Genomic DNA, 26894 nt, shown 5'->3' with positions numbered 1-26894 from the left:
AACCCCCCCCCACCTTTTCTTTTGGAGACAGGGTCTTGCTTTGTCACCCAGGCTCTGGAATGCAGTGGCACAACCACATCTCACTGCAGTCTCAACCTCCTGGGCTCAAGTGATCTCCCCACTTCAGCCTCCTGAGTAGCTGGGACTACAGGTATGTGCCACTACACCCAGCTAATTTTTGTATTTTTTGTAGAGATGGGGTTTCATCATGTTGCCCGCTGGTCTTGAACTCCTGGGCTCAAGTGATCCACCTACCTCGGCCTCCCAAAGTATTGGGATTATAGGCATTAGCCTCTGTGCCCCACCTTTTGCCCACTTTTTAATATTTTTTTTTGTTGAATTCCTTATATCTAGATATTAGTCCTTTGTTGGATGAAGAGTTTTGCAAATACTTTCTCCCACTCAACATGTTTTCTCTGTACTCTGTTGATTATTTCCTTTGCTATGCAGAAGATTTTTAGTTTAATATAGTTCCCTTTGTCTATTTTCGTTTTAGTTATGTTTTTCAGGTCTTAGCCATAAAATCTTTGCTCAGACCAATGTCCTGAAGTGTTCTGCCCTAAGTTTTCTTCTAGTAGTTTCATAATTCAAGGTCTTATATTTAAATCTTTAATCCGTCTTGAGTTGACTTTTGTATATGGTGAGAGATACAGGTCCAGTTTTATTCTTTTGCTTATGGATATCTAATTTTCCCAGCATCATTTATTGAAGAGGATGTCCTTTCCTCATTGCATGTTCTTGGCACGTTTGTTGAAAATCAGCTGGCTGTAAATATGTGGCTTTATTTCTGGGTTCTATTTTCTTTTCCTTTGGTCTGTGGGTGTATTTTTATACCAATACTATGCTGTTTTGGTTACTATAGCCTTGTGATATATTTTGAAGTCAGGTAATGTGATGCCTACAGCTTTGTTCTTTTTGCTCAGGATTGCTTTGACTGTTTTAGCTCCTTCTTGGTCCTGTACAAATTTTAGGGTTTTTTTCTACTTCTGTCAAAAAATTACATTGGTATTTTGATAGCAATTACATTGAATCTGTAGATTGCTTTGGACAGTATGGTCATTTTAATATTAATTTTTCCAATCCATAAGCATGGGATGTCTTTCCATTTGTTTGTGTCCTCTTCAGTTTCTTTCATCAGTGTTTAACAGTTTTCCTTGCAGAGATCTTTTACTTACTTGATTAAATTTATTTATTTATTTATTTATTTTTTTGGTAGCTGTTGTAAATCAGATTACCTTCTTGATTTCTTTTTCAGCTATTTTATTATTGGTGTATAGAAACTCTGATTTTTGTATGTTAGCTTCATATCCCGCAACTGTGCTGAATTTGCTTATCAGCCATAAGAGATTTTTGGTGGAGTCTTTTTGGTTTTTCTAAGTATCAGATCATGTCATCTGCAAAAAGGGACAATTTGACTTTCTCTTTTCCAATTTGGATGCCTTTTATTTCTTTCTCTTGCCTGATTTCTCTGGCTAGAACTTCCAGTACTATATTGAATAAGAGTGGTGAAAGTGAGCATCCTTGTCATGTTCCAGTTCTCAGAAGAGGTACTTTCAGTTTTTCCCCATTTAATATGATATTAGTGGTGGGTTTATCGTTTATGGCCTTTACTATCTTCTTTCTATGCAGTTTTCTGAGTGTGTGTGGTTTTTTTTTTTTTTTATCATGAAGCCATGTTGAATTTTATCAAATGCTTTTATTGTGTTTATTGAGATAACCATACAATTTTTGCTCTTCATTCTGTTGATGTGATGTACCACATTTACTGAATGGTGTATGTTAAACCATCCTTGCATTTCTGGTACAAATGCCACATGATAATTTTTTGAGACAGAGTTTCGCTCTTGTAGCTCAGGCTGATGCACAGGGGTGCAATCTCAGCTCACTGCAACCTCTGCATCCTGGGTTCAAGCAATTCTCCTGCCTCAGCCTCCTGAGTAGCTGGGATTACAGGCATGTGCCACCATGCCTGGCTAATTTTGTATTTTTAGAGATGGGGTTTCACCATGTTGGCCAGGCTGGTCTCAAGCTCCTGACCTCAGGTGATCGGCCCACCTTGGCCTCCCAAAGTGCTGGAATTACAGGCATAAGTCACCATGCCCACTCAAGGATTACTGACATGTGAGGTTCTATTATTGTTATACTGTAGTTTTCTAATTGTTTTATGTATTTTTTGTTCCTTTTTGTTTGGCATTGTAGTTTGGTGGTTTTCTGTGGTGGTAGCATTTGAGTCTTTTCCTCATCTGTGTGTTTGCTTTGCCAGTGAGTTTTATACTTTCGTGTGTTTTACATAATGTTAAATGTTGTGCTTTCTCTTCCATGTTGAGGACTCCTGTGAGCATTTCTTGTACGGCCAGTCTAGTGGTGATAAATTGTCTCAGCTTTTGCTTGTCTTGGAAATACTTTATTTCTCCTTCATTTACAAAGGGTAATTTTGCTAGACATAGTATCCTTGGCTTACTTTTTTTCCCCTTCAGCCCTGTTGATATATCATCTCATTTTCTCCTGATCTGTAAGGTTTCTGCCGAAATCCACTGTTAGTCTGATGGGGCTTCCTTTATAGTTGCTTAGACACATTTCTCTTGCTGTCCTTAGAATCATCTGACTTTAGACAGTTTGACTATAATATGCCATGGAGAAAACCTTTTTGCACTGTATCTGTTTAGTGGCTATCAGGGCCTCCTATATCTAGATGTCTAAATCTCTTTTGAGATTTGGGAAGTTTTTCACCTATTGTTTCATTAAACAGGTTTTCTCACTCTTTCATTTTCTCTTAACCCTCTGGGATCCCAATAATTTAGATATGTAGTTGCTTTATTGTGTCCCATATGTCACAAAGGCTTTGCTCATTTTTCTTTATTCTTTTTTATTTCTGAGTTATGTCAAAAGACCTGTGTTCCAGCTCTAAGACTTTTTTTTTTCTGCTTGATCTAATATATTGTTGAAGCTTTCAATTGTATTCTGTACTTTGTTTCATGAAGTCTTCTGTTCCAGAATTTGCTTATGACACATATCTCTTTGATAATTAAAAATTATCATTCATTTCCCAAGTTGTTATTTCTTTTTCACATTCTCTTACATCTCACTGAGCTTCCTTACACTCAAAAATTTGAATTCTTTTTCTGGGATTTTGTGAGTTTATTTTTCATTGGAATCTACTGCTGGAAATTTATTGTGTTCCTTTGGAGGTGTCATATTTCCTTGCTTTTTCATGTTTATTGTGTCCTTATGTTGATATCTGTCTGCACATCCAGTGTAACAGCTGCTTCTTCCAATTTTCTGTATTTCCATTTGTAGGGGAGGACTTTTTCCTAGATGTATCTATGGTGTTGGCTGGGTAGGACACTTTGGCTTTGATTCTTGGTATGTGCAGTAGTGTAGTCTCTGCATGATTTCTTTGGCTATAAATAGCCTCAGTGGTATCTGTGATTTCCTCAGTGGCTCAGTAGTTATTAGTGGAAGCTATGGTAAAATTTTGCTAAGGACTGGAATGCCAGGTGAGCCATTCTCCAGGCACCAGTGGTAGCAGCAGTGGGCTAAGCATGTCTGTCTTTGGACCCCAGAGCAGCATACAATGGCACCAGTGTCAGTGGGTCCAAGCAGGCTGATTCTTGGGCTTTCGGGTGGCTTACTCGGATGTCAGTAGTGGCAGCAGTTCCCAGGCATGTGGGCAGGTTCTCAGGCCCCTGGGCAGCTGGCGTGGCATGGGAGATGGCAGTGACAGTGTTGAAATGACCCTCTGGGTCCCAAGTGATATGTGTTTGTGTTGGCAGTGGCTGCAACAGGCTGAGCGGCCCATTCTCCAGGCCCACAAGTGGTACATACAGGTAGTAGTAGCCAGGTGGGTAAGCCCCAACAACCTCAGGCACCCAAAAAGAGCATTCAGGTGCCAATGGTAGTGAGCTAGGCTGGGCAGTCTAATCCTCAGGCTCCCTCTGATGTGTGCAGCTGCCAACCAAGGTGGGCAGGGGCAGGGCAATCCCTAGGCCACCTTCAGAATGCTTGGATAGGGAGTGGCAGTGCTGTACTACTGCCTTCCATTGGGGAGCACGGGGTTACTGGCCAGTGGGGAATGTATGTGCCACTCACATCTCACTCAGCTCCAGTGGCACTGGTGCCTCAGCCCCTGCTATGGTAGCTGGCACTATGGTTGTGCCTCAGCCACAACAGCAAGAGCATATGCCTTGTAGTGCTTCGGCCCCAGCTGCAGTAACTCACAGTCACTTGCACCTCAGCTCTGGGGAAAACAGTTTGCAGTTCTCTTACACCTCAGCCCTGGCACCCAGGGACTCCAGGACAGTGTACAGTCTTTTGGGGACTGGGCTTTAAATGGCATCTTGCTGTAGCTGTTTAGTTCTCAGGAAGTGTGGGGGACCCAGTGCAAGCTCCCTTCTGGAGTAGTGCCATTGAACTATCTCCTGACACCACCCATGTTATATTTCAGGGACTGCAAGGGCTGAGGAGCTCTCCCATGGCTAGAACTGCAGAATCCTTTCATGGTGGAAATGTGGACCACTGAGGGTCTCTTGCTTACCTTTTCCTCATGCTGGGGGGTCTCTCTCAGTTCCCTGCCAATCCCAGCTGAACAAGCTGCCTTGCTTCTTTTTCCTTGTTTCCTGTCTCTTTTCTGTGATTTCCAGTGTTCTGTCTTGGATAATCTATTCAAAGTGTGATTACTCTCTATTTTTGTTCTTAATGGAAGAGGTGAGTACAAAATGCCTCTAGTCAGCCATTTTGGTTGGGTCTTCCTGGATTTTCTTATTTCTGTAAAAATGCGACTATGCTTTTGATAGATTTTACATTGACTCTGTAGTTGGCTTTGGGTTGTATCTACATCTTAATGTCAATCCATGAACATGGGATATCTTTCTATTTATTTAGGTCGTCTTTAATGTTTTACAGCAACATTTTGTAGTTTTCAAGACATACTTCTTTTGCCTCCTTGGTTAAATTTATTCCTAAGCACTTTTTCTTTTTGATGCCATTGTAAATGATACCATCTTTAAAATTTTCTTTTCAGATTGTTCATTGCAAGTGCATAAAAATACAACCAATTTTTTTAAACAGATAGGGTCTCACTATGTTACCCAGGCTGGCCTCCTTGAATTCCTGCCTCAGCATCCCAAGTAGCTGGGACTACAGTTATGTCACTGTGCCCAGCTAAATACAACTGATTTTTTGTGATTTTATATCCTGCAGCATTGCCAAGTTTATTTATTAGCTCTTAACTTTTTTGTGTGTGTGGATTCAAGTTTTTTGCTTGTTTGTTTTTGAGAAGGAGTCACACTCTGTCACCAGGCTGGAGTACAGTGGCATGATCTCAGCTCACTGCAACCTCCGCCTGCCAGGCTCAAGTGAGTCTCCTGCCTCAGCCTCCTTAGTAGCTGGGACTAAAGGCATGTGCCACCATGCACAGCTAATTTTTGTATTTTTAGTAGAGACAGGGTTTCATCATGTTGGCCAGGGTGGTCTCGATCTCTTGACCTCGTGATCTGCCTGCCTTGGCCTCCCAAAGTGCTGAGATTACAGGCGTGAGCCACTGCACCCGGCCTCAAGTTTCTACATATATGACCATGTCATCTGTGAACAAAGATCATTTTACTTCTTTCAAACTTGGATACTTTTATTTATTTATTTATTTAGCCTAACTGTTCTGGCTAGAACTTCCAATACTGTTTTGAACAGAAGTGGCAAAAGTGGGCATCTTTATTTCATTCCTGATTTTAGGGGAAAAGTTTTTGGTCTTTCACCACTGTTGAGTATGATGTTAATTGCGGGCTTTTCATATATGGTCTTTATCATATTGTCATATTCCTAGTTATTGAATGTTTATCGTCATGAAAGCATGTTGACTTGTCAGACGCTCTTTCTGCTTGAATTAGGATGATGTGTTTTATTCTCTTTATTCTTTTAATGTGGTGTATTACATTGATATTCATGTGCCAGGCAATCCTTGCATTGCAGGGATAAATCCCACTTGGTCGTGAGGTATAATCCTTTTAGTATGCTGCTGAATTTGGCTTGCTATTTTGTTGGCGATTTTCTTATCTATATTCATAAGGGATATTAGTCTGTAGATTTCTTTTCTTGTAGTGCCCTTGTCTTGCTTTGGTGTCAGGGTAATGGTGACCTCATGAGTTAAGAAGCATTTACTCCTCTTTAATATTTTTGGAGGAGTTTGAGGAGAACTGGTGTGTTAATTCTTCTTTCAATATTTGGAAGAATTCACCAGGGGTCCTAGACTTTTCACTGTTGGAATGTTTCTGATAACAGATTCAATCTTCTTACCAATTATTGATATATTTTGGTTTTCTATTTCTTCATCAGTTGATTTTGGGAGAGTGTGGGTTTCTAGGAATTTCATCTAGGTTACCCAATTTATTGGCACATAACTGTTAATAGTAGTCTCTTATATTCTTGTGAAAATATATTCATGTGAAAATGTAACATCCCCTCTTTCCTTTCTGATGTTACTAATTTAAGTCTTCTCTTTCATTCTTATTTAAAGGTTTGTCAGTTTTGTTTTTTCAAGAACCAACTTTTGGTTTCATTGATTCTCTAACTCTGCTCTAACCTTTATTTCCTTCCTTCTGGTAACTTTGAGTTTTGTTTGCTCTTTTCTAGTTCTGTAAAGTGTACATTTAGGTTACTGATTCGAGATCTTTAAAAAAAAAGTTTAAGACATGGGGTCTCACATTGTCACCCAGGCTGGAATGCAGTGGTGCAAGCATAGCTCACTATAAGCCCAAACTCCTGGTAAACAATTCTCCCAGCTCAGACACCTGAGTAGCTGGCACTACAAGAACATGCCACCACACCTGGCTATTTTTTTACTTTTTTTGCAGAGACAGCATCTTACTTTGTTACCCAGGCAGGTCTCAAACTCCTGGCCTCAAGTGATTCTCCTGCCTTGGTCTCCCAAAGCACTGGGATATAGGTGCAAGCCACCATGCCCAACTGAGTTTTATTTTTTATTTTTTGAGACAGAGTTTCACTCTTGTTGCGCAGGCTGGAGTGCAATGGTGTGGCCTCAGTTCACTGCAACCTCCGCCTCCTGGGTTCAAATGATTCTCTCGTCTCAGCCTCCCTAGTAGCTGGGATTACAGGCACCTGCCACCATGCCCAGCTAATTTTTGTATTTTTAGTAGAGACAGGGTTTTACTATGTTGGCCAGGTTGGTCTCGAACTCCTGACCTCCAGTGATCCACCTACCTTAGCCTCCCAAAGTGCTGGGATTACAGGCATGAGCCACTGCACCCAGCATGAGATCTTCTTTTTTAATGTATGCATTTACTACAAATTTACCTCTTAGGATTGCTCTCACTATGTGCCATAAGTTCTGGTATGTTGTGTTTTCATTTGTCTCAAGGTATTTTTTAATTTCCCTTATGATTTCTTCTTTGACCCACTAGTTTTTAAATAGTGTGCTAATTTCCACATATTTGTGTATTTCCAGTTTTCTATTTTCAATGTCTAGTTTCATTCCACTGAAATTGGAAATGCACTCTGTATAATTTCAGTTTTTAAAAATTTATTAACACTTGTTTCATGGCTTAACATATGGTTTATCCTGGAGAATATTCCATGTGAATTTGAGAAGACTGTGTATTCTGCTGTTGTTGGGTGGTATTCTGTTTATGTCTATTTGGTTTAATTTGCTTAGAGTGTTGTTCAAATCCTCTGTTTCCCGACTGATCTTCTATCTGGTTTCTATATCCATTGTTGGACATGGAGTATTAAAGTCTCCAACTATTTTTGTATCTCTCTCCCTTTAATTCTGTCATTTTGGTTTCACATGTTCTGGAGCTCTGTTAGAGATATGTAGTACATCTTTTATCAATATAATATCCTTCTTTGTCTTTTGTAACCTTTCTTGATTTAAAGTTTATTTTGTGTGCCTTTTTCAAAAGAGCATGCTGGAGGTGAAGAAGGAAGCTCTTGGCTTTCCTAAAGCTGATCCCAAAGTGAAGACTTTGAAGGCCAAGAAGGTAGTGCTGAAAGGCATCCACATAGCCAACAACAACAACAACAACAACAACAAGATCCACACATCACCCACCTTCCTGTGGCCCAAGACATTATGACTCCAAAGGCAGCCTCAGTATCCTCAGAAGATCACTACCAGGAGAAATAAGTTTGACCACTATGCCATCATCAAGTTCTCACTGACCAGTGACCACTGAGTCTGCCATGAAGAAGACAGAAGACAACAATACACCTGTGTTCACTGCGGACGTTAAAATCCAAAAAGCACCAGATCAGACAGGCTGTGAAGCAGCTCTATGACACTGATGTGATCAAAGTCAACACACTGATCAGGGCTGATGGAGAGAAGAAGGCATATGTTCAACCGGCTCCTGATTACAATGCTTTCTATATTGCCAACAAAACTGGGATTATCTCAGCTGAGTCTGGCTGGCTAATTCTAAATTATATATTTTATATACATAACATATGCATATGTTAACTATATATAACATATGCAAGTTATATAGAATATATAATTGTATATATTTACTATATATATATTTTTTTTCTCCAGGAAAAAATAGATTATTTTGTCTAGTGATAATATAGCCACCTCAGCTGTCATATGGTTGCTATTTTCTAGGTGTATCTTTTTCTATCCTTTTACTTTCAACCTCCTTGTGTCCTTATATCTAACATGAGTCTCTTAAGACAGCATATAAACACTTTATTTTTTTTACTCCAATCTGCCAATCTTTCTTTTTAATAGAAGAGCTTAATCCCTTTACATTTAATGTGATTACTGATCAAGGATTTAATTCTGCCATTTGGCTATTTGTTTTTCATTTGTCTTATACGTTTTTGATTCCTCAATTCCATTACTACTTCCTCTTGTATTTATTTGTCCATAATGTACTGTTTTGATTCTGTTTTGTTTGCAATGCACTAATTTGTTTTATTACACAGATTACATCTTACTACATTCTATGCCCATTAATATAGATTTATAATTTTTTAATTAATTTGTCTTTTAAATTATAAAGCACAAAGAGAAAAAGTTATAAACTAAAAGTACAATAGTACTGGCTCTTATATATACCTCTAAAGTTATCTTAACTACTGCTCTTTATTTTTTCTTACGGCTTCAAGTTTCTGTTCAGTATCCTTTCATTTCAGCCTGAAGGACTCCCTTTAGCATTTCTGCTAGGGCGCGTCTACTAGAAATAACTCTTTCAATTTTATTTCGAAATGTCTGGATTTCTCTTTCATTTTTGAAAGACAGTTTTGCCACATATAGAAATCTTGGTTTAGAGGTTTTTTTTTTTCTTTCACGACTTGAGATATATCATCTTGCTGCCTTTGGGCTTCCAAGGTTTTTGATGAATTGGCTGTTAATCTTGTCGAAAATTCTTTGTATGTGACGAGTTGCTTCTCTCTTGCTTTCAAAATCCTGTCTTTAGGTTTTGACAATTCTAATGTGTCTTGTGGACCTGAGTTCATCCTGCTTGGATTTTATTAGCTTTTTGGATGTGTAGATTCATGTCTTTCATCAGGTTTGGGAAATTTTCTATCATTATTTCTTGAAATATTCTTTCTGTCCCTTTTCTTTTTCTGGGATTCCTATATGAGTATATTAGTATGAATATACTAATGAATATAATAACTATATGAATATATGAGTATATTAGTATGTTTGATGATGTCCCACAGCTCTTTCAGGTTTTTTTTCTATATATTTTTTTCTTTCTGTTCCTTTGGATAATTTCAATTATTTTCTCTTCAAATTCACTCTTCTCTTCTTTTGCATGCCCAAATCTTTGTTGAATCCCTCTAGCATGTTTTCCATTTTAGGGATGATACATTTTAGCTCTAGAATTTGTTTGGTTCCTTTTTATAATTTCTATCTCTTTACTGATATTCTCATTTTGTTCATGCACGGTTTTCCTGATTTCCTTTAGTTCTTTGTCCATGGTTTCCTTTAGCTCATTGAACATACTTAGGATAGATGATTTCATGTCTTTGGGTAATAATCCCAATGGCCTTCCTCAAGGATGGTGTCTGTCAATTTTTCTCCTGTGAATAGACCATATTTTTCTATTTCTTTTTATGTTTTGTAATTTTTGGTTGAGAACTGGACATTATGAGTATTACATTGTGGTAACTGAGAATCTAATTCTCTCATGCCTCAGAGATTGTTGATTTTTGTTTATTGAGGGCTAGAGCCAACTATTTGTGACTTTTCCAACTATTTCTGTGAAGTGTGTATTCTTTGCGGTATGGGGTCAGTGAAGTTTCTGTTGTGATATCTCTGTGGTTAACCAGTGACCTAAGATTTCCTTAAATATCTGGCTTGCCAAAAGGAGGAATAAAGAAAAAAAAAGGTACTGTCTCTTTAAAACCCCTTGTGGCTAGAAAGCTCCTTCTGCCCAAGGGAGCTGAGACAATGATCAGCCTCTGCACTGGCCCCCTCAGTGATTAAATGCAGTAATCAGCAATCAAAACATAAAAACTATATATATATATGTTTTTTTGAGATGGAGCCTCACTCTGTTGCCCAGACTAGAACGCAGTGGTGTCATCTTGGCTCACTGCAACTTCTGCCTCCCAGGTTCAAGTGATTCTCTTGCCTCAGCCTCACAAATAACTGGGATTATAGGCACTCACCACCATGCCTGGATAATTTTTGTATTTTTAATAGAGACGGGGTTTTACCATGTTGGCCAGGCTAATCTCAAACTCCTGACCTCAAGTGATCCACCCACCTCAGCCTCCCAAAGTGCTGGGATTACAGTTATGAGCCACCACACCTGGCCACAAAAACTTGACTTTTGGAGGACAAAGTTGTTATTGCCCACCCTGGCACCAACAGTCTGCACCAGGAACATTTTCCACAGTTGCCTACTGCAGAGCTTGGGGATGCTGCTATGTGAAACAAAAAAAAACCCATCAAAATTTATAAGCCTCTCTATCAAGCTCTTCCCTGGATGTTGTAAGTGTTCAACTAGACTTCTGAGTCCCAAAACAGTTGCTTGAGACATTTACTGCCAGTTCAATTGTTTTGGTGGAGGAAAGGATTCCTGGTGCTGCTACTGCCATAACATCTTCCATAACATCATTCTCCATGTAAGCTTTTGTAATAAACTTGTTCAAACATCCTCATCTCTCTTGAGCATGACACCCTGGCCTACTAGTATATCACAAGAAGCATAGAGCTGGGTATAACATAATGGCCAACTTAGCAACTTGGACAAGACTTGCAGGAGAGACTACCTACTCTGCATTATAAAAAGGTCAAACCAGCTGTAAAAACCTGTTGTTCTGACTCCAGGGTGTGCCACCAGCTACTTTATAAAGCAGGCTGTGAGCTGTGGGCCCCAAAGGAGGGGAGTGTTTTGTTGTACTCTTGCCCTACTGAAAACATGTCTGGAGTTGGAGGAGGCCATAAGGGAGCCAGTGGCCCTGTGTACTCCAACCCTAACTGCTGACTAGTGACTTTAGGCTCCACCAGGTGTTTGCTCTCACTGTGGGCTTTGTGGAACCGGATTTTGCCTTAGTATGTGAACACGAGAAGAATAGGCTTTCTGCAAATGCTAAACCGATGGATGACGTGGTACTCCCTGCCCCCACCACCCCACCAAATTATGGGCCAACAAGGAAGTCTCTTTTTCCTTAACTGAGTAAAGAAATAACAGCATAACTATGTTTCAAATTGTTGTGTTCAAATGAATTTAAAATATTCAGAGAAAGAAAAAGAATTTTGTCCTTTTTAAGACATCCTAAGTAGAAAGCAACTGAGGTGGAGGAGCTGGGATTTGCCAGGCCAAAATAAACAAACAACAATCGTTGGCTATTGTATGGAAACAATGGAACACCATCCAGGAAATTCTGTGGGATTTCTGAGGGATAGGGCACGACGGTTGGCCCTGGGGATGAGGTGCCAAACACAAGGCCCCACACTGAGGCAGCTCATGCCAAAGTCACTAGGGAACCATCACATTGCCCAACACCACAGATACTGTCTCCTGTACCCCCTCCCACCATTGCCAACTCAACTAGCAACGCTGCCATTTTGGAACCCCCAATCCCTTCAGCTTCTACAACACTCCGCCCTCCTGGCTCTCACCTGAGCTTCTGGCTGCCCTCTGATGGGGTCTCTAATGAGAACACAAATGTCAAAGGGTAAGGAGGGAAGGGAGAGGCTGGGAACTCAGTGACCAGGAACCTAGAAAATCAACACGTAATAACATGACTTGTCTGTGGCTTCAAAACTATGTCTTAAATAAAAATAACCTTCTATAATACATTTTGCTTTTGAGTATGATCTAGAGAAACTGAGGAACAAAATTCAAGCTTTTGATTCCATATGTGTCAAAGAAGGAAGGTGATTTCCCATTATAATAAACATTTCTTCTACATCAGGAATAATGAGAGAAACACAAGACTTTCATCATTGGAAAAAAGCACATTATGTATCTAAGGACAATTAAAGGCTCTCTTTCCTTTTGTTCATCAATTTGAGCTGAATTTCAACTCATGTCCTATTGCTCTCTCCTACCCAGTGGCTGTGGATCTGCCTGACTCAGAGGATGTTTTGACCTGCTTCCTATTGCTAAGAAATGGCTAAAAAAGCTTGGACCCTTTAGGGTCACCATGTTCCTTCCCCTGTGCAGGTTTTTAAAAACACATGAAACAAAAAACAGCTCTCAACCATTTATCATATTATGTTCCTATGGCTCCTGCTGCTAGTTGTCCTCTGAAGCAGCCAGGCAGTTAATGCTGCTGCCAGGCAGTCTTAGAGACAGCAGATGCCCCTGTGCAGTAAATTCAGTGCCCAACCATAAGTGCATCCGCCCCTTACCCACATAGGATAGCCATGACCCCTGTGGACTCCTTACCGAGCTGACGTCCAGCCTGGGGACTCGATGTGTCAAAGGGCTCTGAGCTGGCCTCAGGGACACTGGGCTCCCACGATTCACTGTTCTCAGACACCTCTGAATAGGTGTCACCCATCCCTTTGTGAACTGCTGTGAGCTCACCAGTACCAGGGCCCTGGTCCTCACTGCCTGTGTCTGCCACGGCTCTGGTCTCCTCCCCCATTTTCTCAGCAAACCACTGCTTGACCTGCTGGGAGCTCATCTGAGTCTTGTCACAGAGGTTCTGCAGGTCCTCTTCATACATCATCTTGTGTGTTATGTAATAGTCCTGCAGGAGCTCCCGGTTGCCAGGGGCAATTACCAGTAGACCTGGTGGAAAGTTGCCTCGCTTATAGTCTTCGTACCACTTGAGTTGGCCATTCTTCAATGCGTACCTGCTGTCTCCAAACCAGCGCACCACCTCCGGCCGCGGCAGACCTGTCTGGGCCATGATGGAGTCATAGTCCTGGTTGCTCGGCCACTGTGTCTGGACAAAGAGCTGCCGCAGCAAGTGCCGCTGCTGGGCAGTCTTTTTGCAGCTCACTTTGCCTGGGAGCTGCTCTGCCAGTTTGTTTGACCCATCATCCTCAGGGTCACAGGCACCCAGCCCTGGAATCTCATTCCTGCCATTGGCTTCAGTGACCCGCAGGTTCTTCAGGTTGATTTTAATGGGGCTGACTTTGCGCTCTGCCAAGATATGACTGCTGGGCATTTCCAGAGAGCCATTTTCACCAGATACCCTTAGCTCACTGGCCAAATCCTCTTCTCCACCCTCATCCTCAACAGCCTCCTCTTCTTCCTGAGAGGCATTCTCCTCGGCCTTCTTGGTCTCCTCAGCATTCACTTTTTTCCGTCTCTCTGAAAACCAGCTATCAATTTCTCGTCGGGTCATTTTGGTTTCACTTCTCAGGCGGTCCAGTTCCTCATCAAGAGGAAGAGGGTTTTGTGCAAAACTGCTCTCCAGGGCTCTGAGCTGCTCAGGGGCTCGCTCCTTGTATTTGGTTGGTGTGAAGTCAGGAGTCTGGTGCCAAGATTGTCGTTTGGCAGAAGGGTGGGTTGCTAGTGTGGCTGTTGTCGGGACGCAGGTTACCTCAGGGACCTTGGACGATGGGGAGAAGGACACCTCTGGTACAGAGTCAATGATCATGGAGCTGTGATCTCCAGGCATCGTCACTCTGGAGCCCTTCAAGTTCCGGCAGTGGTATCTACGGTCACTGAACCATTTCCGTACCTCTCTGGTACTGAGGCCCGTCACTTTGGTGAGATGCTCAACTTCGCTCTGCCCTGGGAACTGGTTCCGACAGAAGCTCCCTTTCAGAGCTGACAGCTGTTCATGAGATTTCTTGTTTTTGTAGATGCTAGCATCAAGGAAGGCTTGGGAAGTTATACTGGGACAGGCCGTGAGGAGCGACTGGGCCGCATTGACCACCTTCACAGCTGACGTTGTATTTGAACACACAGTGTTAATGGGTGCCACACCTGGCTGCTTGGGCACAGATGTTACCGTGAGGGGGAGAGAGGAACTTGTTGCTTGCAACCCATTGGCCATCAATGGCTGAGTGACCAGAAGTCCCCCTCCTGTACCCTCTGGCTGCCCCACAACATGACCTGGGAGAGCGGCCTGGATGAGATGCTGTACATTGCCAGCACTGGCGACGAGTGGGGTATTTAGAACCGTAATTGTGGGCTGAGGCACAGACTGGATGACTGTATTGAACATCTTTTTCCGGGCATCCTCAATCTCCTCAGGGGACCAGCTGATCCCCTGCTTCAGCCTTTGGGCTGTGAACCAGATCTTGAGCTGTTCTTCTGGATACTTGGTCACCACAGTCAAATAGCAGAGCTCGGCTTTGGTGGGGTAGGGGAACTTGTGGAAGGAGTTCTTCAGGAAGCTGTTAGAGTCCATGGCTGCATTGTACGTTGGAATGCTGCTCAGGGGGATCATCACTTTGGGAAGGGCCTTGGCTGTGGGCAGTGGCTGGTGGGCATGGTGTTGGGTATGCACTGGGGGCTGCTGCTGGAGGGAGAGGAACTGTGCTATGCCAGCTGGCAAAACTGGCACTGTTCCTATCAGGGGCCCGTTGGCAGCATGGGGGTTTTTTGCAGAGCTGGCAGATGCCTGGCTGACTGGAACTGCCCCATTGATGAAGGAATGGTCCCCCTCTCTCACCTCCATTTCTCCAGTCGACAGCTTTGGTAAGGCCTCACCCACAGGCTGGCTAGGGACATTCTCCTTGAGTGTATGAATTTTTTTGGCTTCAGCTTTGCCTTTCATTATCTTCATGATTGGAGTTTTGGTAATGATGATTTCTGCCTGTCCATCGGCCCCTTCGGCACTGGGCTCACCTGCTAAGTCAGGAGTGCTGGTGCTCTCAGGGACGCTCTGCTCCACAACCACATGATTGTCTGGCTTGGCCACATTCCACACAAAGCTGGCTTCCCCGGAGTGACACGTGGCATTGTGCAAGGAAAGCCCCTCAGGGCTTTTTGCCAGAAAACTGCACCCACTGCATACAAAAGTTGGGTCTTTATTAAAGTCTGTGTGCTCTGAGTTCATATGTCCCACAAATTGAGTCATATCATGGGATCTGAAATCGCAGTATTTACAGGAATATAAATAGCCATCTAAAGTGCTCCGATGCCCATTGGCCAGTGTAGAGCCATCAGTACTGCTGGGGTTCTGCGCTGCCTCACTGCTGGCAACAGGTGCTTCTGGGGGCAGATCCTGCTGGGGTCCTTCAGGCAAGGTCTCAGCGGGCTGGGCCTCCATGCTGGCATCCTGCACCACCACCGTCTTCACTGGGATCATGCATGGTGTGGTGGATTTCCTCTTGCTGGCCATGGTGACAATCACTGGGTGATCAGCAGTTGAGAGCTTGTCCCATCAGGGGCCTCACAATACAAGTTCCAGCTTCTCGATGAGGGCCAAAGAAACAGTTTGTAAGTGCAGCTTTTTCAGTTGTTTGCAGAAAGCAGGTTTTCCCTATTCAATCTAAGGAAAGGGAGAAAAAAATGATTAAATTCTCTTAAATGCTTTCTGTATATTTCTCAGATACCCAGAGACATTCCACTGCTTGCCTTCTACCATCTAGGTGTTTTCACAGTAAGTTCAATCAGCAACTTGGATGAGAAGTCTGAGTTAGGAACCCCCTAATGACAAAAACTGGACCCTGAAGAATGACCTGGGGATGGTCCAATACCAACTGATAGACTTAAGCAAGGTATTTTTGTTTCATTCCCACCACCCACTACATATCGTTGCATTAAGTAACTCAGATTAAAAAACAAAAACACACTCTTTTTGGACCTCCAAATTAATTCTGACCATGTCAGAGTGAGAACAAAAGATCCTAGTGTAATTCTTGTTTACATTTTGGACCAACATGGGTTTTTCTTTTCATAGCCTTCCCACATATGAGAACAAGATGACGCCTCTGTCTCTTCCAAGCCAGGCCCAGGGACCAAGTTAGCTGCAGTGTGTGAACGGAAGGGGTGGGGTGGGCGGGGGTGCCTGGGAAGACTGGCTGCTGTAAGAGCCAGGCCTCTGTGGCCTTTCCTTGCCTGCCACACTTATTCTAGGCCACAGAAAAGCGATCACCTTACAGTTACTGGCTGTACATACCCCAGACCATTATTACTCAGATGAAACCAAAGGTCAGAGGGTCAGGGAATCCACAGAACCACTTTGTGGCCCAGCAAGCTGTACATTCTCCATCTGTGTACAAGAACTCAAAGTGTGGTCTCACCTTGAGTGCCCGACCTTGTAACTGTGCTTTTTCTTCATTATTTTTTTGGGTACCTTTATTGTTTCATAAAGAACTATTACATCTCTGAGCTCTTTGAAACATATTTCATTTTATTTTACTTTTTCAAACAAAGTCTCCCTCTGTTGCCAAAGCTGGAGTGCAATGGTGCGATTATGGCTCACTGCAGCCTTGACCTCCTGGACTCAAGTGATCCTCCTGCCTCAGCCTCTCGAGTAGCTGGGATTACAGGCATGTGCCAACACACCTGTCTAGTTTTTTATTTTTTGTAGAGACAAAAAATAGTAGTAGTGAGGGTCTCTCACCACATTGCCCAGGCTGGTCTCAAACTCCTGGGCTCAAATAATCCTCCCACCTTGGCCTTCCTAAGTGCTGGAAATACAGGCATGAGCCACTATGCTAAGCCCTCTTTGAAACTTATTTCAAAAGCTGAGTTGATTCATTTACTTATGTATAAAGTAATTGTAATAATTGTTTCACAGGGAGATTCCAAGATGGCCGAACAGGAACAGCTTCAGTCTGCAGCTCCCAGCGTGAACGATGCAGAAGACGGGTGATTTCTGCATTTCTAACTGAGGTACCAGGTTCATCTCACTGGGGCTTGTCAGAGAGTGGGTGCAGCCCACGGAGCAGGGCGGGGCATCGCCTCAACCAGGAAGCACAAGGAGTTGGGGAATTCCCTCTCCTAGGAAAAGGAGGCTGTGACAGACGGTACCTGGAAAATCAGGACACTCCCACCCTAATACTGCACTTTTCCAACGGCCTTAGCAAACGGCACACCAGGAGATTATACCCGCACCTGGCTCGGAGGGTCCCAAGCCCACAGAGCCTTGCTCACTGCTAGCACAGCAGTCTGAGATCGAACTGCAAGGTGGCAGCGAGGCTAGGGGAGGGGCATCCACCATTGCTGAGGCTTGAGTAAGTAAACAAAGCAGCCGGGAAGCTTGAGCTGGGTGGAGCCCACTGCAGCTCAAGGAGGCCTGCCTACGTCTGTAGACTCCACCTCTGGCAGGGCATAGCTGAACAAAAGGCAGCAGAAATTTCTGCAGACTTAAACGTCCCTGTCTGACAGTTTTGAAAAGAGTGGTGGTTCTCCCAGCATGGAGTTTGAGATCTGAGAACGGACAGACTGCCTCCTCAAGTGGGTCCCTGACCCCCAAGTAGCCTAACTAGGAGGCATCTCCCAGTAGGGGCCGACTGACACCTCATACAGCCAGGTGCCCCTCTGAGACGAAGCTTTCAGAGGGAGGATCAGACAGCAACATCTGCCATTCTGCAGTATTTGCTGTTCTGCAGCCTCCACTGGTGATACCCAGGCAAACAGGTCTGGAGTGGACCTCTAGCAAACTCCAACAGACCTGCAGCTGAGGGTCCTGACTGTTAGAAGGAAAACTAACAAACAGAAAGGACATCCACACCAAAACCCCATCTGTACGCTACCATCATAAAAGACCAAAGGTAGATAAAACCACAAAGATGGGGAGAAACCAGAGCAGAAAAGCTGAAAATTCTAAAAATCAGAGTGCCTCTTCTCTTCCAAAGGAACACAGCTCCTCACCAGCAACAGGACAAAGCTGGATGGAGAATAACTTTAACGAGTTCAGAGAAGAAGGCTTCAGACGATTGGTAATAACAAACTTCTCCAAGCTAAAGGAGGATTTTTGAACCCATCGCAAAGACGCTAAAAACTTTGAAAAAAGATTAGATGAATGGATAACTAGAATAAACAGTGTAGAGAAGTCCTTAAGTGACCTGATGGAGCTGAAAACCATGGCACGAGAACTATGTGATGCATGCACAAGCGTCAGTAGCCAATTTGATCAAGTGGAAGAAAGGGTATCACTGATTGAAGATCAAATGAATGAAATGAAGCAAGAAGAGAAGTCTAGAGAAATAAGAGTAAAAAGAAATGAACAAAGCCTCCAAAGCCTCCAAGAAATACGGAGAAAAGACCAAATCTACATCTGACTGGTGTACCTGAAAGTGATGGGGAGAATGGAACGAAGTTGGGAAACATTCTGCAGGATATTATCCAGGAGAACTTCCCCAACCTAGCAAGGCAGGCCAACATTCAAATTCAGGAAATACAAAGAACATCACTAAGATACTCCTCGAGAAGAGCAACTCCAAGACACATAATTGTCAGATTCACCAAAGTTGAAATGAAGGAAAAAATGTTAAGGGCAGCCAGAGAGAAAGGTCACGTTACCCACAAAGGGAAGCCCATAAGACTAACAGCAGATCTCTTGGCAGAAACTCTACAAGCCAGAAGAGAGTGGGGGCCAATATTCAACATTCTTCAAGAAAATAATTTTCCACCCAGAATTTCATATCCAGCCAAACTAAGCTTCATAAGTGAAGGAGAAATAAAATCCTTTACAGACAAGCAAATGCTGAGAGATTTTGTCACCACCAGGTCTGCCTTACAAGAGCTCCTGAAGGAAGCACTAAACATGGAAAGGAATAACTGGTACCAGCCACTGCAAAAACATGCCAAATTGTAAAGATCATCAATGCTAGAAAGAAATTGCATCAACTAATGAGCAAAATAACCAGCTAACATCCTAATGACAGGACCAAATTCACACATAACAATATTAACCTTAAATGTAAATGGGCTAAATGCTCCAATTAAAAGACACAGACTGGCAAATTGGATAAAGAGTCAAGACCCATCAGTGTGCTGTATTCAGGAGACCCATCTCACATGCGGAGACCCATATAGGCTCAAAATAAAGGGATGGAGGAAGATCTACCAAGCAAATGGAAAACAAACAAAAGCAGGGGTTGCAATACTAGTCTCTGATAAAACAGACTTTAAACCAACAGAGATCAAGAGAGACAAAGAAGGCCATTACATAATGGTAAAGGGATCAATTCAACAAGAAAAGCTAACTATCCTAAATATATAAGAATCCAATACAGGAGCACCCAGATTCATAAAGCAAGTCCTTAGAGACCTATAAAGAGACTTAGATTCCCACACAATAATAATGGGAGACTTTAACACCCCACTGTCAACATTAGACATATCAACGAGACAGAAAGTTAACAAAGATATCCAGGAATTGAACTCAGCTCTGCACCAAGCGGACCTAATAGACATCTACAGAACTCTCCACCCCAAATCAACAGAATATACATTCTTCTCAGCACCACATCACACTTATTCCAAAATTGACCACATAGTTGGAAGTAAAGCACTCCTCAGCAAATGTAAAAGAACAGAAATTATAACAAACTGTCTCTCAGACCACAGTGCAATCACATTAGAACTCAGGATTAAGAAACTCACTCAAAACCACTCAACTATATGGAAACTGAACAACCTGCTCCTGAATGACTACTGGGTACGTAACGAAATGAAAGCAGAAATAGATGTTCTTTGAAACCAATGAGAACAAAAACACAACATACCAGAATCTCTGGGACACATTTAAAGCAGTGTGTAGAGGGTAATTTATAGCACTAAATGGACACAAGAAAAAGCAGAAAAGATCTAAAATTGACACCCTAACATGGCAATTAAAAGAACTAGAGAAGCAAGAGCAAATACATTCAAAAGCTAGCAGAAGACAAGAAATAACTAAGATCAGAGCAGAACTGAAGGAGATAGAGGCACAAAAAGCCCTTCAAAAAATCAATGAATCCAGGAGCTGGTTTTTTGAAAAGATAAAAATTGATAGACCATTAGCAAGACTAAGAAAGAAGAAAAGAGAGAAGAATCAAATAGACGCAATAAAAAAGGATAAAGGGAATATCACCACCAATCCCACAGAAATACAAACTACCATCAGAGAATACTATAAACACCTCTATGCAAATAAACTAGAAAATCTAGAAGAAATGGATAAAAACCTGGACACATACACCCTCCAAAGACTAAACCAGGAAGAATTTGAATCCCTGAATAGACCAATAATAGGTTCTGAAATTGAGGCAATAATAGCCTACCAACCAAAAAAAGTCCAGGACTAGATGGATTCATAGCCAAATTCTACCAGAGGTACAAAGAGGAGCTGGGACCATTCCTTCTGAAACTATTCCAATCAATAGAAAAAGAGGGAATCCTCCCTAACTCATTTTATGAGGCCAACATCATCCTGATACCAAAGCCTGGCAGAGACACAACAAAAAAAGAATTTTAGACCAATATCCCTGATGAACATCGATGCAAAAATCCTCAATAAAATACTGGCAAACTGAATCCAGCAGCATATCAAAAAGCTTATCCACCATGACCAAGTTGGCTTCATCCCTGGGATGCAAGGCTGGTTCAACATACGCAAATCAATAAACGTAATCCATCATATAAACAGAACCAAAGAAAAAAACCACATGATTATCTCAATAGAAGCAGAAAAGGCCTTTGACAAAATTCAACAGCCCTTCATGCTAAAAACTCTCAATAAACTAGGTATTGATGGGACATATCTCAAAATAGTAAGAGCTATTTATGACAAACCCACAGCCAATATCATACTGAATGGGCAAAAACTGGAAGCATTCCCTTTGAAAACTGGCACAAGACAGGGATGCCCTCTCTCACCACTCCTATTCAAAACAGTGTTGGAAGTTCTGGCCAGGGCAATCAGGCAAGAGAAAGAAATAAAGGCTATTCAATTAGGAAAAGAGGAAGTCAAATTGTCCCTGTTTGCAGATGACAACATGATTGTATATTTAGAAAACCCCATTGTCTCAGCCCAAAATCTCCTTAAGCTGATAAGCAACTTCAGCAAAGTCTCAGGATACACAATCAATGTGCAAAAATCACAAGCATTCCTATATACCAATAACAGACAGCCAAATCATGAGTGAACTCCCATTCACAATTGCTTCAAAGAGAATAAAATACCTAGGAATCCAACTTACAAGGGATGTGAAGGACCTCTTCAAGAAGAACTACAAACCACTGCTCAGCAAAATCAAAGAGGACACACACAAATGGAAGAACATTCCATGCTCATGGATAGGAAAAATCAATACTGAAAATGGCCATACTGCCCAAGGTAATTTATAGATTCAATGCCATCCCCATCAAGCTACCAGTGACTTTCTTCACAGAATTGGAAAAAACTACTTTAAAGGTCATATGGAACCAAAAGAGAGCCCATATTGCCAAGACAATCCTAAGCAAAAAGAACAAAGCTGGAGGCATCACACTACCTGACTTCAAACTAAACTACAAGGCTACAATAACCAAAACAGCATGGTACTGGTACCAAAACAGAGATACAGACCAATGGAACAGAATAGAGCCCTCAGAAATAATACCACACATCTACAACCATCTGATCTTTGACAAATCTGACAAAAACAAGAAATGGGGAAAGGATTCCCTATTTAATAAATGGTACTGGGAAAACTGGCTAGCCATATGTAGAAAGTTGAAACTAGATCCCTTCCTTACACCTTATACAAAAATTAATTCAAGATGGATTAAAGACTTAAATGTTAGACCAAAAACCATAAAAATCCTAGAAAAAAACCTAGGCAATACCATTCAGGCCATAGGCATGGGCAAGGACTTCATGACTAAAACACCAAAAGCAATGGCAACAAAAGCCAAAATTGACAAATGGGATCTAATTAAACTAAAGAGCTTCTGCACAGCAAAAGAAACCACAATCAGAGTGAACAGGCAACCTACAGAATGGGAGAACATTTTTACAATCTACCCATCTAACAAAGGGCTAATATCCAGAATCTACAAAAAACTTACACAAATTTACAAGAAAAAATCAAACGACCCCATCAAAAAGTGGGCAAAGGATATGAACAGACACTTCTCAAAAGAAGACATTTAAACAGCCAACAGACACATGAAAAAATGCTCATCGCTGGACAGAGAAATGCAAATCAAAACCACAATGAGATACCATCTCACACCAGTTAGAATGGCAATCATTAAAAAGTCAGGAAAGGATGTACTGGAGAGGATGTGGAGAGAGTGCTGGAGAGGATGTGGAGAAATAGGAACACTTTTACACTGTTGGTGGGACTGTAAACTAGTTCAACCATTGGGGAAGACAGTGTGGTGATTCCTCAAGGATCTAGAATTAGAAATACCATTTGACCCAGCCATCCCATTACTGGGCATATACCCAAAGGATTATACATCATGCTGCTATAAAGATACATGCACACGTATGTTTACTGCAGCACTATTCACAATAGCAAAGACTTGGAATCAACCCAAATGTCCATCAGTGACAGACTGGATTAAGAAAATGTGGCACATATACACCATGGAATACTATGCAGCCATAAAAAGAGTGAGTTCATGTCCTTTGTAGGGACATGGATGAAACTAGAAACTATCATTCTGAGCAAACTATCACAAGGACAGAAAACCAAACACCGCATGTTCTCACTCATAGGTGGGAACTGAACAATGAGAACACCTGGACACAGGGTGGGGGAACATCACACACCGGGGCCTGTCGTGGCGTGGGGGGAGGGATAGCATTAGGAGATATATCTAATGTAAATGACAAGTTAATGGGTGCAGCACACCAACATGGCACATGTATACGAATGTAACAAACCTGCACGTTGTGCATATGTACCCTAGAACTTAAGGTATAATAACAAAAAAGAATTGAAAGTAATCTTCACATATGCTTTTAAGTATTTTTTAAAAAGAAAGGAAAGGAGAAAGAAGAGGAAACCAGAAACAAATAATCATTACACTATCCAGACATTACATAACATCTCTTACTTGTGAATTTAGATGTATTGAACTTTTAATAAAACAGATTGACTTCACACTTTTAAAATGCTAAGAAAGAAAACAGCTAAGGCAGAAAACTAACCTGAAAACAAAATCAATGGTTTTATATATAAAAGACCTAAATTAAAGAGTTGATACCTCAAAAAGAAAATAATAATAATAATTTGTTTCACAGAATGCCATGAGAAAAGGGCTTCTGTGAGCCCTATTACTAATATATAATGACAATCATCATTATTACTTTTCGTTTTAGCAAATTATAATGCTCTAATGACCAAAACAATAGTAACTCTAATACTAAAATCAAGTTATCAGTATTTGGATTTGATATAAAAATGTAAAGAAAATTAAAATATCTCTACTTAAATTCTCAGTAAACAAACACGGCTATTTTTTTTTTAGATTTATAAACCTAACTTTCACAATCATGATAATGAAAATAATTTTTAAAAATCTGAAGGGGAGGGTAAACATAAACCCACTCTAACTTGTCATCCCTTCCCCCACCAATTTGAAATATGCACACATTTTTTACTTAATTTTTAATTATAAAGATAAAATGTAATTTAAATAAAATTTAATAAATCTGTAACTTTGTATACCTTCTCATTTAGTCCAGATATTTTATACATATTTTTATCACAGTGAGCACACACTTGTGCTTTTTTCACCAAACATTATGTTATAAACGTTTTTGTTACACAAGCTTCATAATTACTACATTTAATAGCTACCTAATAATGTACCACAATGGGTTTGACTTATCCACCCCTGCTGTTGAAAAGCATGCCAATCTCATGGGTGACAGTGAAATGAACATCTCTGGGCATACAGGATGTTTTTCTTCTATCACGGAATTTCCTGAGGTTAAGTGCACAGGAATGGGCTTACCATCTCAAAGAGCATCAACATTTCTAAGCTCCTTTATATATATCATTGGCAAACATTTTAAATCAAGTGCTTTATGATCCCAAATCAGGGAAACTAAGAATAATACAGTTATGGACCCAGTGAGCAAATCAGATTTTCAGACAAGTTATGGAAGACATCAAGTAGAATATCTGAAAGCACAAATGACAAAAGAAAAAAACAGATAAACTGGCTGTCATCAAAATTAAAAACTTGTGTTCTTCAAAGGTTACCATCAAGAAAGTGAAAAGACAGACAAACCACAGAAAGAAAAGATTTGCAAATCATGTATCTGGTAAAGTATATCCAGATTACATAAAGAACTCTTACAACTCAACCATAGAAAGATCATTTTTAAATGGGTAAAGGATTTGAATAGACATTTCTCCAAAGAAAATATAAAAATGGCCAGTAAGCATATAAAGTGCTCAACATCATTCGTTATTAGGAAAACACAAATCAAAACCACAATGAGATACCACTTCATGCCCACCAAGATGGCTGTAATTATAGCGACAGATAACAAGTATAAGTGAGGATGCAGAGAAACTGGAGCCCTCATGCATTGCTGATGAAAATGTGAAATGGTGTAGCTACTCTGGAAAACTGTTTGGCAGTTCCTCAAAATGTTAAACACAGAGTCGCCATAAGATCCAGCAATTTGGCTGGGCACAGTGGCTCACACCTGTAATCCCAGCACTTTGGGAGGCCAAGGCAGGCGGATCACCTGAGGTCAGGAGTTCAAGACCAGCCTGACCAACATGGAGAAACCCCGTCTCTACTAAAAATGCTAAATTAGCCAGGCATGGTGGTGCAAGCCTGTAATCCCAGCTACTCAGGAGGCTGAGGCAGGAGAATTGCTCGAACCTGGGAGGCGGAGGTTGCGGTGAGCCAAGATCACGCCATTGCACTCCGGCCTGGGCAACAAGAGCTAAACTCTGTCTCAAAAAAAAAAAAAAAAAAAATCCAGCAATTTAATTCCTAGGTATGTACACAGGATAAATAAAAACATGTCCACCCTAAAATATGTACACAAATGTTCATAGCAGCATTATTCAAATAATGGCCAAAAGGTAGAAACAACCCAAATGTCTATCAGCTGGTGAATGGGTAAGTAAAATATGATATATCCATACCATGGATTCTTCAGCCATAAAAAAGAATGAAGTTCTGATGCATGCTGCAACATGGATAATCCTGATGCTAAGTGAAAGAAGTCAGACACAAAATGTCACATACTGTATGATTCCCATTTATATGAAATGTCCAGAAGAGGCATATCCATAGAGGCAGATAGTAGATTAGTGGTTGCCAGGGACCGAGGGTAGGGGAGAAGGGGGAGTGGCTGCTAATGAGTCACCGGGCGATGAAAATGTTCTGAAATTAGATAGTGGGGATGGCTGCACAACTGTGAATATGAAAAAAACCTCAGGAAGGACATCGAAACCAAGAAAGGTAGAGGACAGCAAATTATAGCACTCCGTTCTATAGAAGAGGGTCAGCATTTACATTTCTAAGGTTTCAATACAGGTGACACCATTCTTGTGCTACTTCCTGACTCACCTTGGAAATATTTACTGCGGCCCTAGAAAAGCTGAATGGCAGTGCCTGTGAACATTAGGTTTGCCAGAGGAGAGGGAAGAGAGATGCAGACCTACTATCTGGAAGTAGCACCAACACAAAGAAAAAAGAGCATGAGCATACCAGAGGGCCAGGCAGCATCAGGAGAAGCTAACTGCAGAGCCCTAGCAACACAACACAAGCACCCCAGGCACAGGGCCAGAAGTACTATTTGTAATGGGGACTAGGTTTCACTGAGGAAAAGGTAAATAGTGTTCCTGATATGTTACTTACTAAGCCTGAGAAGTGGAAAACATGAAGATGGATTTGATTTTTGGCAATGGTCCCAAAATTAAGTCTTGGCCAGGCACAGCAGCTCACGTCTGTAATCCCAGCACTTTGGGAAGCCAATGTAGGAGGATCATTTGAGGCCAGGAGTTCGAGATTAGCCTGGGCAACACAGGGAGATCCCATCTCTACAAAAAAAATTTTTAAAAATTCGTCAGGAACAATGGTGTGTGCCTGTAGTCTCAGCTACTCAGAAGGCTGAGGTGGGAGGATCACCTGAGCCCAAGAGTTCAGAGCTACAGTAAACAAGGATCATGCCACTACACTCCAGCCTGGATGACAGAGCATGACCTTGTCTCTTAAAAAAATTAAAATTAAGTCTCAAATTAGCCCTAAATTATCATTCGAATAAATGACCAAGGAGGGTACCACCGCTAACCATGTTCTGGGTAGGTGGACCACTGACTACAGGCAATTACAAAAACGCAGTAGTGGCAGCAGTGGCAGCCACAGCTAGTGTTTACTGAGTGTTTCATACTGTTGGAAGTGCTTTTATACACATCCCCTCATTTCACTCATAATAAACCCAAGAACAGGCACTATAATCATTCTCGTTTTACAGACAAGAAGCACAAAGCTCAGAAAAGTACAGTAACTGCCTGAAGCGCACACAACTAGGACGCAACAGAGGCTGAATAAGAACCCAAGCAGTCTTGCTCCAGAGCCTGCAACTTTAACCACTCCACACAGTAAGCTCTC

General features: G+C 41.6%; 1 protein-coding gene and 1 long non-coding RNA gene across 35 annotated transcripts in view; one reads left to right on the top strand and one right to left on the bottom strand.

Annotated features, from left to right (window-relative positions):
* Positions 1–26894, bottom strand: part of LOC105496360 (zinc fingers and homeoboxes 3) — a 138080-nt gene that overhangs the window by 8270 nt on the left and 102916 nt on the right. For 26 of the 34 annotated variants that reach the window (XM_071079321.1, XM_071079322.1, XM_071079318.1 and 23 more), the window contains 2 exons: positions 12864–15873; positions 12092–12190 (listed from right to left, as the gene is read on the bottom strand). In XM_071079321.1, coding sequence (XP_070935422.1) covers positions 12141–12190; positions 12864–15723 — 2910 coding nt within the window. In that variant the 5' untranslated portion in view covers positions 15724–15873 and the 3' untranslated portion in view covers positions 12092–12140. The remainder of the gene's footprint in view (positions 1–12091; positions 12191–12863; positions 15874–26894) is intronic. The other 8 variants (XM_071079329.1, XM_071079331.1, XM_024797480.2 and 5 more) reach the window with 1 other exon arrangement.
* LOC139358455 (uncharacterized) lies at positions 16024–26889 on the top strand. Its single transcript, XR_011613342.1, has 3 exons — positions 16024–16102; positions 17128–17222; positions 26758–26889. It is a non-coding gene; the product is annotated as an uncharacterized lncRNA (long non-coding RNA).

Source organism: Macaca nemestrina, chromosome 15 (assembly GCF_043159975.1).
Source record: "Macaca nemestrina isolate mMacNem1 chromosome 15, mMacNem.hap1, whole genome shotgun sequence".
NCBI classification, from domain to species: Eukaryota; Metazoa; Chordata; class Mammalia; order Primates; family Cercopithecidae; genus Macaca; species Macaca nemestrina.
The sequence above is the reverse complement of the archived record's forward strand: the minus strand, read 5'-3'. Positions and strand labels throughout refer to the sequence as shown.